General features: G+C 35.9%; 2 protein-coding genes across 2 annotated transcripts in view; one reads left to right on the top strand and one right to left on the bottom strand.

The window, feature by feature from the left end:
• Positions 1-16,832, top strand: part of LOC125669971 (DNA ligase 1-like) — a 45,612-nt gene that overhangs the window by 22,534 nt on the left and 6,246 nt on the right. The window contains exons 9-19 of the mRNA XM_056161319.1: positions 6,338-6,442; positions 6,644-6,700; positions 7,177-7,349; positions 9,155-9,219; positions 9,448-9,549; positions 11,058-11,226; positions 12,162-12,261; positions 12,353-12,438; positions 12,532-12,647; positions 13,193-13,399; positions 14,286-14,502. Coding sequence (XP_056017294.1) covers positions 6,338-6,442; positions 6,644-6,700; positions 7,177-7,349; positions 9,155-9,219; positions 9,448-9,549; positions 11,058-11,226; positions 12,162-12,261; positions 12,353-12,438; positions 12,532-12,647; positions 13,193-13,399; positions 14,286-14,502 — 1,397 coding nt within the window. The remainder of the gene's footprint in view (positions 1-6,337; positions 6,443-6,643; positions 6,701-7,176; positions 7,350-9,154; positions 9,220-9,447; positions 9,550-11,057; positions 11,227-12,161; positions 12,262-12,352; positions 12,439-12,531; positions 12,648-13,192; positions 13,400-14,285; positions 14,503-16,832) is intronic.
• On the bottom strand, positions 21-2,427 carry LOC125669977 (complement C1q tumor necrosis factor-related protein 2-like). Its single transcript, XM_056162215.1, has 4 exons — positions 2,151-2,427; positions 1,131-1,353; positions 776-919; positions 21-430 (listed from the first exon to the last, which is right to left on the bottom strand). Exons 2-4 carry the CDS (start codon positions 1,339-1,341, stop codon positions 21-23), a joined length of 765 nt encoding a protein of 254 aa, XP_056018190.1. The 5' UTR covers positions 1,342-1,353; positions 2,151-2,427.

Consider the following 16,832-nt stretch of genomic DNA (forward strand, 5'->3'; position numbering starts at 1 on the left):
TCTCTCAAATTATTAATACATCAAACGTCCTTGTGAATTAAGTAACCAGAGAATGTGGAATAGTCATTTAGCAAGGATGAGTTCTTCATCAGCTGTACCCACACGTGGTCGTCTCTGACCAGGTGAAATATTAGTGTGTTACTTCCTGTTCCATATCCGGCCCTCCGATCCCCGTGCATGGGAACCATCGGCTGCCCGTTGTACATAATCCAGGCATATGCATTGTTGTCCAGTGTACCTAGCACGTGGGCTGTGAACAGATAGGTTCCGTTTACTTTGCAGACAAAGTGAGATGAGTAGACATCAAATGACTCCCCTTGGTTTAGGAACACCTGATCATAGGTGATTATGGTGTCCTCCCTGACCGGCCCCAGGGGTGAGGTTCTGCTGGCTGAGAAAGCTATTGGGGGTGGGAGTAAGGCTGGCTCACCTGGACAATTTACAAAATATAAACACTGATTGTTCACTAGACAATATATCTATAAGCAGTGTATCAATAAAATACATGGAAAAGAATAATGCATCAAGAAAGATAACTCTTAGTTTATCGATTTATTGGTCATCTTGCAAAATTTTATCTTCTCAATTTGAGGAGCATTATGATATGATCAGTAAGCAAAGTGTAGGAACTGCTTGAATTTCAGTTTGTGTAGGAATTATGTGCTTTAAGTAACATGGCTGACCAGTTTTTGCTAGCTTTAGTTGTCAGAGACTTGGACTATGGCTGAATGTTGACCTTTCTGAACTTTTAATTATCTTGTTCTGATATACTGACCTTTCTGCCCCTTGGGTCCCAGCTGCCCCTCAGGTCCCACCCTTCCTGATTGCCCCTTCTGACCAGTCTGTCCTGTGTCCCCTTTTTTCCCTCTTCGTCCTCTATCGCCAGGTTTACCTGGTGGCCCCATTAAGCCCTGCACACCTGTGATGCAGAAGTTGTAAGATTTGTTGTAACGTTACCAAAAAGTGTACCGATAAGTAGAAATGAGTAAATCAAATTGAAGAAATCAAGGATTTTTAAAATTAATTATGAGTAATATTTTTTTTAAAAAACCAGTTAGGTTTCACAGAACAACACCTGAACAAGATTTATAGTTTGACTTTCTGTGTACATTGAACTAACTGTACTTTACCCTGAATCCCAGGCAGGCCTGGGTCTCCCCTCTCCCCTGTAGGTCCTCTCTCCCCCGGTATTCCGTTGGCCCCGTTATGTCCAGGTAATCCTGGGCTCCCGGAAATACCCGGTGGTCCTGAGCAGTAATCGCCCTTCCTGATGATCATGTTTCCCACCTTGGCCCTCAGTAGTGGGAGACAGAGGAGAACTAGAGCCAGTACCACCTGCATCGTCCTCAATTCCTACAGGAGCAATGTCCGGGGGGATTTACACAGGCAATAAGCATGGGAAAGACTTGATTGGTTTCATTATAGACAAGGGTAAAAAAAAGTCTGGATCAAATACAGATCAACTGATTATCCCTTTTGTAATGGACTTGTCCAACTGTAATGTGTGAATCCCATTTCACAGGTTCATTTTCTTTCAATTCAAACATGTGTATTTTAATTTTTGAAGAGAAGATGGGTTGGGTTTTTTTTGTTTGTTGTTTTTTTGTTGTTGGTTTTTTGGTGTTTTTTTTTTTTTCATTTTTAATGATTTTGATCCAAAAACAAAACTACCCAGAAATGCCTGTCTTAGTTTGCTCTTTTGTTTAATGAAACAGTTTGGTTTTATAACCTAATCATTTGATACAAGGGCTTTTAGTCTCTCTGTAGACTAGTATTTACACATCTAATCTGATATTGAATCAAACAAGCTGAAATCATTCTTGAAAGACAAATTCTACTTTGTATTATTAAGGACGTATAAGACATTGTTACAATGGCTGACTTTATTGTAGTAATCTAGAAGCATATTGTTAAACCATCACAACTGCAAGAAGTTAATTAGGAAATACTTTATATAGAAATTTGATTTGATTTATTTAAACAATTAGTATTTCATTTACAAAATCAATGGGATTGGGCAGCAGGCTATCTCCCTACTATATAGAGATCATGAAGGATTTGTATTTTAAATCAGAAGATAAAATTGAAGTAGATGTTATGGGTTAGCATTTTTGAAGTATTACATTAAAAATATGAGAAAATCGCCTCACCTGTATGCAACTGTCCTGAATCCTTTGTTTCAAGTTCCTGTTGAGAAACCAATTAGCACGTGGATGAATGTCATTTGTGAGTGATAATAAAATTTATTTGCCAGTATTTATTTGACATCTGTAACATAATGGTGTCTGCACTCTTCTTTTTATCTCCCTAATTCACCGTTTAGTAAGTGTGGACTAGCTGATGAATGAGGACCAGTTAAAATCCTGGTAATGGACAAAGCTAGCGGTGATGTAATTTAATTCACTCAGCCTTTTTTGTCCAGACCAGACTCACAAAAACGAGATAACCAGATCATTTATTCTGACTTTGATGTTGAGAATTTCCATCATATTCTGGGGATTAGGTTTCATACCTTTTTGTAGATTTATTGATTTCACTGAATATACTACTATAATGATGTATAGAAGGAACAGATAATGAATGTCAATGAATTTCTTCTTCTCTCTTTGAGAATTTCTAGTTTCAGGTCCAATTATTTTTCAAAAATGTTCCCATTACTGTAAGGCCCTGGAGACTCCAGAACAGGAACATATTTCTATGTGTGTTCATAATCTTTATTTTGGTCACAACTCTTGAACCATACAAAATAGAGACTTGTTGAACCGAAAGATCATAGTCAAAATTGTAGGACAGGTCAAGGTCAAATTTGTGGTCATTCAACTTTGTCATAGTATGCAACTGAGAATATGTAATTTTACAGTCTGTTGAATTGTGTTGATAAAGAATCTTTGTAAGTGAATAACAGATAAAAGAATCTTTGTAAGTGAATAACAGATAAAAGAATCTTTGTAAGTGAATAACAGATATGCAAAAAGTCCCTGGGTGTAACAGCTGAAAATAGCCTGGTTATTATTAGCTTGATCTGTCAATCAATACACACCAAATATCAGTTCACTGTAAGAAGTCCAGAAAATGTGTTCTTTGAAAGTCAGAAAATTTCATTCTGTAAAAGTCAAAAAATTTTGTTCTTTAAAAGTCTGGAAAATTTTGTTCCTTAAAAGTAAGAAAATTTCATTCTTTAAAAGTCAGAAAATTCCATTCTTTAAAAGTCAGAAAATTCCATTCTTTAAAAGTCAGAAAATTCCATTCTTTAAAAGTCAGAAAATTCCATTCTTTAAAAGTCAGAAAATTCCATTCTTTAAAAGTCAGAAAATTCCATTCTTTAAAAGTCAGAAAATTTCATTCTTTAAAAGTCAGAAAATTCCATTCTTTAAAAGTCAGAAAATTCCATTCTTTAAAAGTCAGAAAATTCCATTCTTTAAAAGTCAGAAAATTCCATTCTTTTAAGTTCAAGAGGCAAGTGCTGTAACTGCTTCAAGTGAAATGGAATGAAACTTTATCTATAACTCATTACTATACACATTACCAATCTCTGAACTTGTTCAATATCAGCTGGCATAGACAAAGAAACAGAGAGAAGGGAAAACAAAGTGATTGAATTAAAGGTGGATATTAAGAAGCAATACTCTGGCTAGGCCACTTAACGACCCAATTGCAATTGGTTTTCGTCCGTCGTGCGTTAACAATTGAACATTTTTAACTTCTTCTTAATAACTACCAGTCCAATTCTTTTCAAATTTGGTATGAAGCATCATTGGGACAAGGGGGACAGAAATTGTAAATTTCAGGACTCCAGCACCCCTGGGGCTCTAGGGGTGGGGCAAAAACTGCCCCAAAATGACCAATTTTCAAAACTTTTCTTCTCAAGAACCACACACATGTAAGAAAAACTAAATGCATAGTGATATAGAGCAGGAATGCCTCTACCAAAATTGTAAATTTCATGATCCCCGGGGTATGGGTTCTGACCCCCAGGGCGGGGCCAAACTTGTTATATAGTGTTTATGTGTAAAACACTTAAATAACATCTTCTTTAGTGCTATTGATGCTAAATTGAAACTAAATGGATAGAGCAGGTAGTCTTTTACCAAATTGTAAATTTGATGATCCCCAGAGTAAGGGTTCTGACCCCCATGGTGGGGCCAAACTTAGTATATAGTATTTATGTGTAAGTTTGCTGATACTGTATAAAATCTAAATGCATACTTGGGAATAGCAGAAAAGGATGTACAAAAAATGGTGAATTTTAATTAAAACCCAGGGTTATTACTTTAGGATGAGTCCAAATTAGTCATATGTTTTGATGTTTTAATGTTAATACACCTATTATTTAAAGCCTTTCATCAGTGTATGCACTTTTGAAAGCATTGAAGTTTTAAGAACACATTTTGTTTTATACTGCTGCTGAACATTAGATTAGAATTTAGCTTAGATATTCAGAACAGGAAATTTTTTCTAGATTTCATAGCCCATGGAAGTAGTGATACTTTTTCACTAGTATTCAGGTGACCGATAAGGCCCGTGGGCCTCTTGTTTATACCATATAGGGGTTGTCTAATCAAGGCAGACATTATTTAACTGTTGTGTCCATTGTTTGAGGGGGAGCAACTCTTTATACACAGTGATCAAATATGTATAAAAAGCAGTGTCAGTTATTGAAATATACAGGAAATAGAGGGGGAACTTCTAATTTGACAACACCACAATTTTGGTTCAATTATTGAATTTGATTATTAAAATGTATATTGAAATTTTAATCTAATTCAATTACTCGACAAAATTGATTTATTGTGATTTTCATTTCATTAAAAATCAGTCTTAGGAATTACCACTGGCCGGAAGACTTATTGCAGTTAGATTAGGGTTGCTTGGGCAACTCATACAAGACCGTCTTGCCTGTGATTTTCATCAATATAATGGAATTTCTGTTAAAATTATATAACCATATATAGTGAATCAATGGTAAAATGATGTTTCTATCACACAGACTAATTTTGACTAAAACTTTGTAAATTATTTAATGTACTCCTGACCTCTCTCTTCAAAGTTCAGAACTGAGGCCATCATTAAAATATTTTTGTTTGATGTACTCCGACCCACATTTTTCGAGGTGGGTCGGTAGGTAGGTGTTTTTGTTTGTTTTTTAATGTCATGAAATTTTTCAACATTTAGTTTTAAAGTAAGTAGAATTTTCTATTTTTCAAGGGAACCCAAAAAAAAAATGAAATTCAAAATTGCGGGGAAAAATGATCGGGTAGGAGCAAATTTGACGGGTCGGTCGGAGTACATCAAACAAATCAATTTTTATTTTTGGCCTGAGAAAAACTAATACCATGGGTTTGATTTGGGCCAGTGAATTTCTCTTTGGTCTAGTAAACAGTCCAGATAAATAGGCTCCCATGGTCAACGCTTAAAAAAGTTTTTGGTTAAGACTGCAAAATCATACTTTCATTGAAGATAAAACACAGTACAAGTTTTTGAAACAATTAAAAACAATACTGACCGAGATACATTATACTCCTGCAGCATTACATAATCTAAAAATATTCAAAAACTTTTTTTGCATTATTAAAGAACTGATTATTCGATTTAAATGTTCATGAAAATTTTCAATGCACATACAGGATTCATCAGATGTTTTGATTTAATAGGTCTGCATCCGTCTGCCCACACATTAAATCAAGGTAATTTCGTATACTTCAACAAATGCTGAAACTGGAGGACATCCTCTGCTTTTTCAATCTGTTAACATGTAAACATTTTAAGGTGTCCTTTTGAATTAGTAAAACTATAATTTCTTACTTTTGAAACAGGACATTACAGAAATTCAGTTTCATGAAGAGGTTATTCAATTTTTCTTGCTTATGGCAGTATTGAAAGAATCACATACAATTAAACTATCTGTGAAGGCCTTCTAGGATGTATTGCAAGGTTTAAAGTATTTTTTGACCTGTGGTTTTAATTTGTCATTGTTAGGTTTTACGATTTTTCACTGTATTGCTGATACCTGTAATTCCCAGCTTCAACTACACAGGATTTTCTAAGCAAGCTTTTTAGTGCTGATTTCATTTCACATTGTGTAAGCATTTGAATTTTCTTTTTCGTTTTCTTTTCTGAATCAGTTTTCGTGCAGTTTGGAATTCATAGATTATATGTCCATGCTACATAGATGTTACAATTACCACCATTTTGATTTCACAGCTTCAGTCTACAATGATTATAAGAAAAATTAAAACTGCAGCAAAAATAGAGAATTATTAAAAAGATACTTAATGAATTTTTCTATGAGAAGGATTCATGGGACTTCGTTAAAATTTGTAACTATTTTATCACACAGCGTGAAGAATTTATCGTCCATCAAGAAGGAGGAGGACAGCGGATACAATCCGGCCAAGACGAACTATCACCCCTTAGATGACGCGGTGTGGAAACACGCGGACAAGTAAGGGACATAACTCTTAACCTTCAAAGTTTCCATCATCCTCTGCAAGCAAGGGGGCTCGACACATTCCTCCTTGTCTATAACTCACACAATTATTATAAACTTATGAATATAAACTTGTCTTTGTAAGGAAGGGTGATTGTAGATATGTTTCTGTAGTCATTTTTCTGTGAAAATCTGTTGAATTTTTTTTTTGGTTAGGGTTCCTTACCTGGCCTTGGCAAAGACCTTTGAGGCAATAGAAAACATCTCTGGAAGGTAAGATTGTAATACACTATTACACCTATAGATGTATCATATACTGTATAAGCACAATTTTTAGCGAAGATTTAATTTTGGCATTATTAGCGAGAGTAATGAGATCGCTAAAATTGAATATCGCTAACAATTTATTCCATATTGTAGGTATTAGTTATCTTTCTTGGAATTATAAAGTTGCTAAAATTAGCTCTCACTAAATGTATATACCCATTTGTATGGAAAAATTGCTAAGTTTGTGTCTCGCTAAAGATTCTACTTCTACAGTATAGTCAGGGTAATTAAAGCAAATTCATATTATCTTGTAACGGTTTATCTGTATCAAATCTTGTGTTGGACATTTGTGTTTGTACCGTAATTCATTATTATCTGACAACAGTTTGCATGTTTTTTCTGTGGAACTGTCTAACTAACTCACATTTACACCAGTGTTTGGGTGTGCTTGTAAATATATGGTGTGCAATTGTTCTTTTCAGACTGAAGACAATTGAAATCCTCAGTAACTTTTTCCGTTCTGTGATGGCCTTGAGTTCTAATGACCTTTTACAGTGTGTGTATCTCTGTCTGAACAAACTCGCCCCGGCGTATGAGGGACTGGAGCTGGGGATAGGGGAGACGGTACTGATGAAAGCCATCGCTCAGGCAACGGGTAAGGTCATCACTCAGACAACTGGTAAGGTCATCGCTCAGGCAACGGGTAAGGTCATCACTCAGGCAACGGGTAAGGTCATCGCTCAGGCAACGGGTAAGGTCATCGCTCAGGCAATGGGTAAGGTCATCACTGTAAAGACAGAAATCGGGATATAAGAATTACATGCTATACATAATTCACTATGTCCAGTCCAGGAAATGATACTACATCGCTGTAAGTCTGAATTCATTGTTAATATGTTCGCTGTAGCATTTTTTTCCCAGTCTACACAAAAGTTGATAATTCTTACTAGATGGGCAATCATGTAGATCTATATGAAAAATTTAATTGGATGTATAACAGACAGCTAGATAGTAAATGACGGATGAAAATTACAATTGCAAAGAATTCTGAAGACAATGCTGTTAATTTAGTACCTCGGTAATCCATCAGAAAGATAATTCAATGACTTGTTTAATCTTATTTAATTTGACATCCCTAATTATCGGTTGTGATAGCCCAGTAATTAGTCCTCTTCTCCATGGTCCAGGGTTCCATTTTCGATCTCAGTACTGTGTTGAAGATATTTAGCATGGAGAATGACTGTTCCTTTGTCAAGGTCCCTGTATTAGAAATGAAACTCATAGGTCTTTTGGGTATGGCCTTCAAAAATGGAGGTCCCTTGTTAATGTTAGTGTCAGCACGATAAAGAATCGACACTTCTACAGCCTTGATTACCATACATTGGTCATTTGTGACACGTCGCCTATAGCTAAGGATGTCTCTATAGGAATGATTGATTGATTGTTTAGAATTTTTCACTCATAATGAGACGTCATCAGCTGTAGGTGAAGTACCACAAATTTAGACCTATGCATAGTGCTCTGGGATGTAGTAGTGAGGGTTCTTTATTGTGCCAATGCCTGCCACAACACAGGACGTCCGTTTTAAGGTCATATTCGTAAGACCTGCAATACGCAAGTTCTAAGTTACCCAAAAGTTATTTCCCTTCATGGAACTCTTTCGCATTTTATGACCTATGGTGGGTACACAATGTGTACATTATATCGTAGACTGGCATTGTACATAATGATTACGTACGATTAATGTAATAAAAGCGTAACTTTTGTTTATATCAATCACTGGTATGCATATCAAGCATAATCTGTTTGAATAAGATCATCAAATTGGCTATTGAATCATTATTCGTTTCCTCTTCTACATGAGTGACGCTTTTATCAAAGAAAGATGGCAATTAACAATATTTGTTTGAGCCATTTTGTTATCCAATACTCATAAACTCACTAAAGTTGTCTTTTCCCCGAGATAGGATGGTCTCAGAAACTCTGGATATCATCTTTTAAGAAATAATACAACGATAGTAATTAGCAAATGTACCCACTGTCATCATATTTACATCATAATTTATGGAAGAGTTAGACAGAGGGAAATAACTCTTGGGGAACTCGGAACTTCCGTATTCTCCCTTCTGACTGCTGAGTGTTTGGCGAAGGACCAATCACTACCTGTGTTAACATCTTAGGTTTGACACAGCCATGGCACGAGTGGGACATGACCTCCCGGTTACGAAGCAAACGCTCTACCACTGAGCTAATGCAACCAGTTCTTTATGAATGAAAAACTTAGTAATGGGATGAACGACAACAGATATAAAACCTCCAGTTCCCTCGAAAAATCTGTCTAATGAGTCTACCACTGTTGGTATTGTTAATTTGATTAATGCACAAGCAAATCTAATCCGATTGATGTGCTAGAACATTTTTGAGATATCTGCTTGTAAAATCATTTCCAAATGATCACAGGTAGAGGCATTGACAAAGTGAAAGCTGATGCCCAGGAAAAAGGTGACCTTGGACTGGTGGCAGAGGTTAGTGTGAATTAAACATGTACAACTACATAAAACAGACAAAGGCCTGGCTCTGACAAGTGTTCTCAAAATGTATGTAAAGTTTTTCTGCTACACATAGGAAAACTGGATTTGCTGTGTCAGTTTATTTCATGCAGTACACAGCAGACATTCTCAGAGCGAATCAGATTTTGTTAATAAGATTCATTTGTCCGATGTGTCTGGATTAGACTGTTCTATCTACTGTAGACAAGCAGGAGCTCTCAGCGAACGATGTTCACTCCAGCCAAACTGACAGTACCAGCCGTGTTTAGTAAACTGAGGGACATAGCAGGAATGTCCGGTAATTCTGTAAGTATCTCCAATGCAAGAGTAACCCCTTCCCCTCAAACATTGTATAGGTTAGACCGGAAGTGTACCCCAAACATTGTGTAGATTAGACAGAAAGTGTGTAGATTAGACTGAAAGTGTACCCCAAACATTGTGTAGATCAAACAGACCGACAGAAGTGTACCGTATATACTCGCCTATAAGTCAGATTTTTCTGAGTCAATTTTTGGTCCAAAACTCTATGTCCGACTTATAGGCGCATCCTAAGAAGATGGGTATTTTTCTGGGCGGCCTAATGTAGTGTTTTTTAAACAACTCCGACGATTATCATGGACTATCACACAAATGATTATTGTTCACAAATATCTAGACATATTGTATTGTTTTAGTTTAGGTATTTTAAAATTATGTATCAAGTACAAGTATTTACATATTTTTATCTAGTTAAAAATTATTTACATACCGGTAACGAATACTTTCAATTCAACTAATCTATCGTTTATCGGTAAAATTGAACTACGAAACCGATTTAATATTGAAATATTCATATGTATACGGGCTGAAATATATTTCATAAAAGATTGAATATTGTTAACAGATAATTTAGATCATCATTCTTGACTCTTAAAAACTCTATTGTTGATACAATGAATTATACCAGAATCCCACAATCATAGTTTTCGAGTGCCACTAAGTAAACATGGTGTCAGGTACTGGTAATTAGGAGACCATAATTGCTTAGGTAAACAAGTGATCATTGTCCATAATAGATCAAGGATTGTGTTTAAACCCCAAACAGATATGGCTTGGATATTGAGCACCTCATAATTATTAATTTCTCAAAATATTTTTTGAAACATAGGTAAAAACACTAAAGCATTGACTTGAAATTGTCAACCGATTCTGACAAAAATTTGTACCGACTTATAAGCGGGTCAATGGCAAATTCCTACAAAATAACCTTAAAAAATACAACCGACTTATAGGCGAGTATATACGGTACCCCAAACATTGTGTAGATCAAACAGACCGACAGAAGTGTACCCAAACATTGTGTAGATTAGACAGGAAGTGTACCCCAAACATTGTGTAGATTAGACTGGAAGTGTACCCCAAACATTGTGTAGATTAGACAGACCGACAGAAGTGTACCCCAAACATTGTGTAGATTAGACTGGAAGTGTACCCCAAACATTGTGTAGATTAGACTGGAAGTGTACCCCAAACATTGTGTAGATTAGACTGGAAGTGTACCTCAAGCATTGTGTAGATTAGACTGACAGACAGAAGTGTAACCTAAACATTATGTAGATCAGGTACAATGATGCTGTAAGAGTTCTAGAATTATTCATTTTCAGTCCCCAACAGAATTATGTATTGATCCAGTGTAGGCATGTAGCCCCTACACTTTTGATTTTAATTGATTTCCTCTTTAGAAGAGTTTAAATGTATTTCTGAACAGCTTCCAATGTGTATTAAACTTTTGATATCAATGTTTCCTTAGCTACATGTATCAATATATTTTTTAGGCTATGGCGAAAAAGATAGAGAAGATTAAAGGCATGTTTGTGGCGTGTCGGCAGTGTGAGGCTCGCTACCTGATTCGCTCCCTCGGAGGAAAACTCAGAATCGGTCTAGCAGAACAGAGTGTGTTAACAGCCCTGGGAAATGCAGTTTTCAGGACGCCTCCAGGTCAAGGTCGGTGTGAAATATTGGTTTTGGTAATTCTGGTAATGTATCGAAAATCGTCATTTAACGCTGAAAATTATTATTGTATAGTAGTTTTAATTGGTTCCTCCTAAGGTACTGTGGCTATTTACCAACATAATTAAGTTAGTTAGTCAGTGACATGATTAAATCGTTGACATGGTTAAGGCTGTAAGTTGTTGACATAGCTAAATCGTTGACATGGTTAAGGCTGTAAGTTGTTGACATAGTTAAATCATTGACATGGTTAAGGCTGTAAGTTGTTGACATAGTTAAATTGTTGACATGGTTAAGGCTGTAAGTTGTTGACATAGTTAAATCGTTGACATGGTTAAGGCTGTAAGTTGTTGACATAGTTAAATCGATGACATGGTTAAGGCTGTAAGTTGTTGACATAGTTAAATCGATGACATGGTTAAGGCTGTAAGTTGTTGACATAGTTAAATCGATGACATGGTTAAGGCTGTAAGTTGCTGACATAGTTAAATCGTTGACATGCTTAAGTCAGTAATTCAGCGACATGGTTAGGGCTGTAGGTTGGTGACAAGGTCAAATCGGTAAGTCATTGATATGGTTAAGGCTGTAAGTCGTTGATATGGTTAAGGCTGTAAGTCGGTGATATGGTTAAGGCTGTAAGTCGGTGATATGGTTAAGGCTGTAAGTCGTTGATATGGTTAAGGCTGTAAGTCGGTGATATGGTTAGGGCTGTAAGTCATGGATATGGTTAAGGCTGTAAGTCGTTGATATGGTGAGGGCTGTAAGTCGTTGATATGGTTAAGGCTGTAAGTCGTTGATATGGGTAAGGCTGTAAGTCGTTGATATGGTTAAATCAGTAAACGGTGATTGATACCCCTGATAGTTTAACTAGTTTGTAGTTAACATTGATAACACTGAATACTTTTAATCTAATCGATCTCTCTCAGCAGATTTTCCACCAGAAGTGTTAGATGCTGGAAAAGGCCTGGGTGCTGATTCCCTTAAAAAGAAAATGGAGGAATGTGCTCTCATAATCAAATCAACCTACTGGTGAGGGTTTTGGGAATCACTGTTTCCATTTCTCGTTCTAAATGTGTGAAAATCTATTGGAGATTTATTTTTGCTCTTTTAATTTTTGCAGTGAATGTCCAAGTTACGACGCTATTATACCGGCCTTGATTAAGTATGGTATACAAGAGTTACCAAACCACTGCAAACTGACCCCAGGTAAAATCAGAGAAACATATGGTGAATACATACTGAATTATACTCAATTTAATGATGGTTCTAATGTTTTATTACTTTGAATTTGATTTAAAGGTGTTCCTTTGAAGCCAATGTTAGCTCATCCTACCAAAGGAGTTAGTGAGGTTTTCAAACGGTTTGATGAGGCGGACTTTACCTGTGAATATAAATATGATGGAGAAAGAGCACAGGTATGACATTGATGAATATTTAGAAATCTTTATGTAGTTTTTATCGATTTCAAATGAAAATGGTATTTGGTTGCTGGTTGAAAATCTGAGTATAAATAATTGATAGGGAAAACTTTGAAAATAAGATTTTGACAAGATGAAATTTAGGTAGAATTGCCTTTAATGTACGTTGTGACATATATAAATAACAAATAAAAACCACCAGACAGAAACTTGTGGAGGAGTTATATATAAATAACAAATAAAAACCACCAGACAGAAACTTGTGGAGGAGTTATTTGCAGTTAAATTATTATTGCATATTCACCTAGTTTCACATGGAAAAATTCCATTAGCCTAAAATACAAACAAAAAATGTTGACAGTCTTAGAAAGGTTAAACAGGTCTTAAATTTTAATCTTGTTTGTTATTTTGAGTAATTACTACTCTGATTTAATCTAGACTTTTTGTTTACTCTTTAGATAGATATTCTTATTTGTTAGTTTGAGTAATTAAATTACAGTTACTGCTCTGATGTAATCTACAGACTTCTGTTTACTCTTTAGATACACATCCTTGAGAACGGTGATGTTCACATCTACAGCAGAAACTCGGAGAACAATACCAGTAAATACCCAGACATCATCGCTCGGATCCCGAAGGTGAAGGCCGATACTGTAACCTCCTGTGTTATCGACTCGGAAGCTGTCGCGTGGGACGCAGAGAAAAAACAGATCCAACCATTCCAAGTCCTCAGCCACAGGAAACGGAAGGTGGGCTAACACTATGTTAAGTGGGCTATCACAATGTTAAGTGGACTGTCATTGTGTGAAGTGGACTGTCATTGTGTGAAGTGGACTGTCATTGTGTGAAGTGGGCTGTCACTATGTGAAGTAGGCAGTCAGTGTTAATTGGGCTGTCACTATGTTAAATGGGCTGTCATTGTGTTAAGTGGGCTGTCACTGTGTTAAGTGGGCTGTCACTGTGTTATGTGGGCTATCACAATGTTAAGTGGACTGTCATTGTGTGAAGTGGGCTGTCACTATGTGAAGTAGGCAGTCAGTGTTAATTGGGCTGTCACTATGTTAAATGGGCTGTCATTGTGTTAAGTGGGCTGTCACTGTGTTAAGTGGGCCATCAGGTAAGTGGGTTATCACAATGTTAAGTGGACTGTCACTATGTTAAGATTTTTTTAGAACTTTTAAGTGCCTCGGTTACTTCTCTTGTTTCAGTCTGTCTTTTATCTCTATGCAGTGTTCACATTTATTGACATATTGAAATGGGGAATAACTCAATTTTCTCTCTCAACCATTTAATACAAATTCTGAAGTGTTTTATGAAATTTGGCAAAATAGTTATTTTATGCATGATCTTTTTTTTTTAGAACAAGTGTAAAAATTATAATATCCAGGGGGGGGGAAAAAAGAATATAAAAAAGCCGGACTCATTAAATGTTGAAAGTTTGGGCCTAAGAAATTAAAGTGTCGTCTGTATTTTTGGCTCAATTTACTGAAAGGTAAAATTTACTAACAGTTGAACAACATTCATAGATGAGCAAATATTGTAAACAAAATTTAAATACTATTTCAATATCCCAGCAAATGCATTTTTAATTAATATCCCAGCACATGCATTTTGAATTGAACTCTTTACCTTTAGGATGCTGATGCCTCGAATATTAAGATCCAGGTGTGTGTGTATGCATTTGACCTTTTGTACCTCAACGGAAAATCTCTGGTGAAGGAGCCTTTCAGGAAGAGGCGAGAACTTCTCCACTCGTCATTCAGGGAAGTCGAGGGAGAATTTGTGTTTGCCAAATCCATGATTTCATCCAACACAGACGAGATTGCCGAATTTCTGGATGACTCCATTAAAGGTAGCAGACAGCAGTATTTTCATTACATATCTGTATTTTTGTGTCGCCTGCGTTACACGCAGTGGCGACATATAGGGATCACTATCCGTCGTCCTGCGTCGTCGTCGTCACAAAAAATTTCTGTCACAGTTTTCTCAAGAACCACATGGGGCAACTCCCTGATATTTGGCACAGAGCATCAGTGTGGCCAACTGTATTGTGTAAGACATTTTCGAATCCGTCGCTTATCAACTTCCTGTTTGCCGGGACTTAGAATTTTTTACAGCAAAAAAAATTTTTGCTGAAGATTTTATTTTATGATTAACTGAAGGACAGTATTTGTAATTCCCATACTGAAGGACAGTATATGTGATTTCAGAACAGCACTAATTATGATTTTTCTTGAGAAACAGTAAATTGGATATATAAAAAGACAACAAGACTAAGCAGTAAACCCAACAGATAATTACTTATGGTTATTACCATTGTCTTGAAGAGCACAGTAACAGGTTGATACATATTTTCAAACATATGTTTTCATTCAGTCTACATTTATTAAATGTCTTAATTTCAAACAGATTCTCCCACAAATTCCATTGCATAATAATGTCTCATCTTTCAATTTCAATTAAGTTATCGTTAAAGAATGTTTAGTAATTCTCAAAACCTTTAAAAGGAGTATTAAACTGACAAAAACCATTTGAATAATTTACTTTTTCAACATTATACGTGATATATTACATATAGAATGAACTAGCAGGCGACACATGTCTTCCGGGGAAGACTTAATACTGCGTATTTTTTAAAAATGTGAATAACTTGTGTCATAAATCACTCAATGCCTCCTACTTTACCTTGTCTGATATAGAGAGAATATCTATATTGAGTGATTTGATAGTTTCTCTCTTCAAGGAATTGAAATGGTGTATTTATTTGCGAGGGTTGCCAAGTTGGAAGGAGAAAATATCAAATCTTGCAATTATAGATGTTCTTTATGTCTCATTCACTTTTTTTATCAGTTTGGTTTTGAGATGATCCCCAATACAACAAAACAGCTGATTCAAATCATTCCCAAGCGTCATTACCCACACACTTGTGCTTGTTTGTGTTCCTATGCGAGAAAAAATAGTGGGTTAAATATTATAGTTACACACATTTTTATGCATACCTTTGAATGAAATTTGTTTTAGAAGACATTGAAATAATCTAAAACCTGGATAGTGGATAAATCATTGAATAATACATATACAATACGGAAAATACCAGTGTAGGAGTTATTGCCCTTGACAGCATAATCGATTATTTATAGAAGATATAAAATTTTCAGTATCAAATAGTTTACCAAATGTTTTGATACGCATAAAATTCTCCTAAAGTTCAATTAAATAAAGATATTGCTAAAACATACAACCTCACATTCTTTTATATCTACACATGTAATAAGATTCAGGTGTCTTTGAAAGAAAGGTATGAGAGATATATCTTTCTCTCATATCTACGTATGTAAGATACAGATATTCTATGAAAGAAAGGTATGTAAGATATTTCTATCTTTCATATCACGTGACGTTTATCTTACATATCCCGTGACGTCATAATCAATACACAACTAGCTTGCAACTTACCTCGCCTCGATTGACGAACACTAGCGTCTGCAAATCTCTTGTACAAAAAATGACAGATTATAATGTCCCTGATAATCTCCAGGTGTATGTGACCGGACACAAAAATACACATTCCTTGAACAATTACCGGACACTCAACAACATTCACAAATTCCTCATACACCTATGTCATCCGGTGCATTATGCCAGTTCACAGAAACCCAGCCCACACGGTCTATTACTTCTAGACCTACCTCCACATTCACTCTGTCAACGTCTACTGTCCGTGTCTCAAGTGAAATAAGTGCCTTCAATGTCCATGAGACTCGAGTCCTTGCACGCGTGAAAAACGAAAGTCTAGCCAATATTCACCAACAAAAACCACTTGGAATTCCTCTTCACACACTCGTCATTAAATAACTGCTCAATTAATATCAATATCAATGCTCCTCTAAGAAAAGAAAAAAAAAACCGTGCAGTTGTGGATTCATGTTCTGATTAGGTCTGTCAAAATTTTTCGCGCTGATGACTGTCGAGTTACGTCACGCATCACCCTGATTATTGATGTATTCAAAGAGGAATAACTCTAATACAATTCACTTATACACTCGTCGGCCGATTTTTTGTCGGCAACATAGTTGCCAAAATGAAGGTCGTAGAATTCGATTCTGGTGTTATTTTTAATGAACAGCGAAAAATTAATTATTTGGAAAATTCTCAAAATGGCGTCGCTAGGCACAAGGAAAA

Source organism: Ostrea edulis, chromosome 4, assembly GCF_947568905.1.
Source record: "Ostrea edulis chromosome 4, xbOstEdul1.1, whole genome shotgun sequence".
NCBI lineage: Eukaryota > Metazoa > Mollusca > Bivalvia > Ostreida > Ostreidae > Ostrea > Ostrea edulis.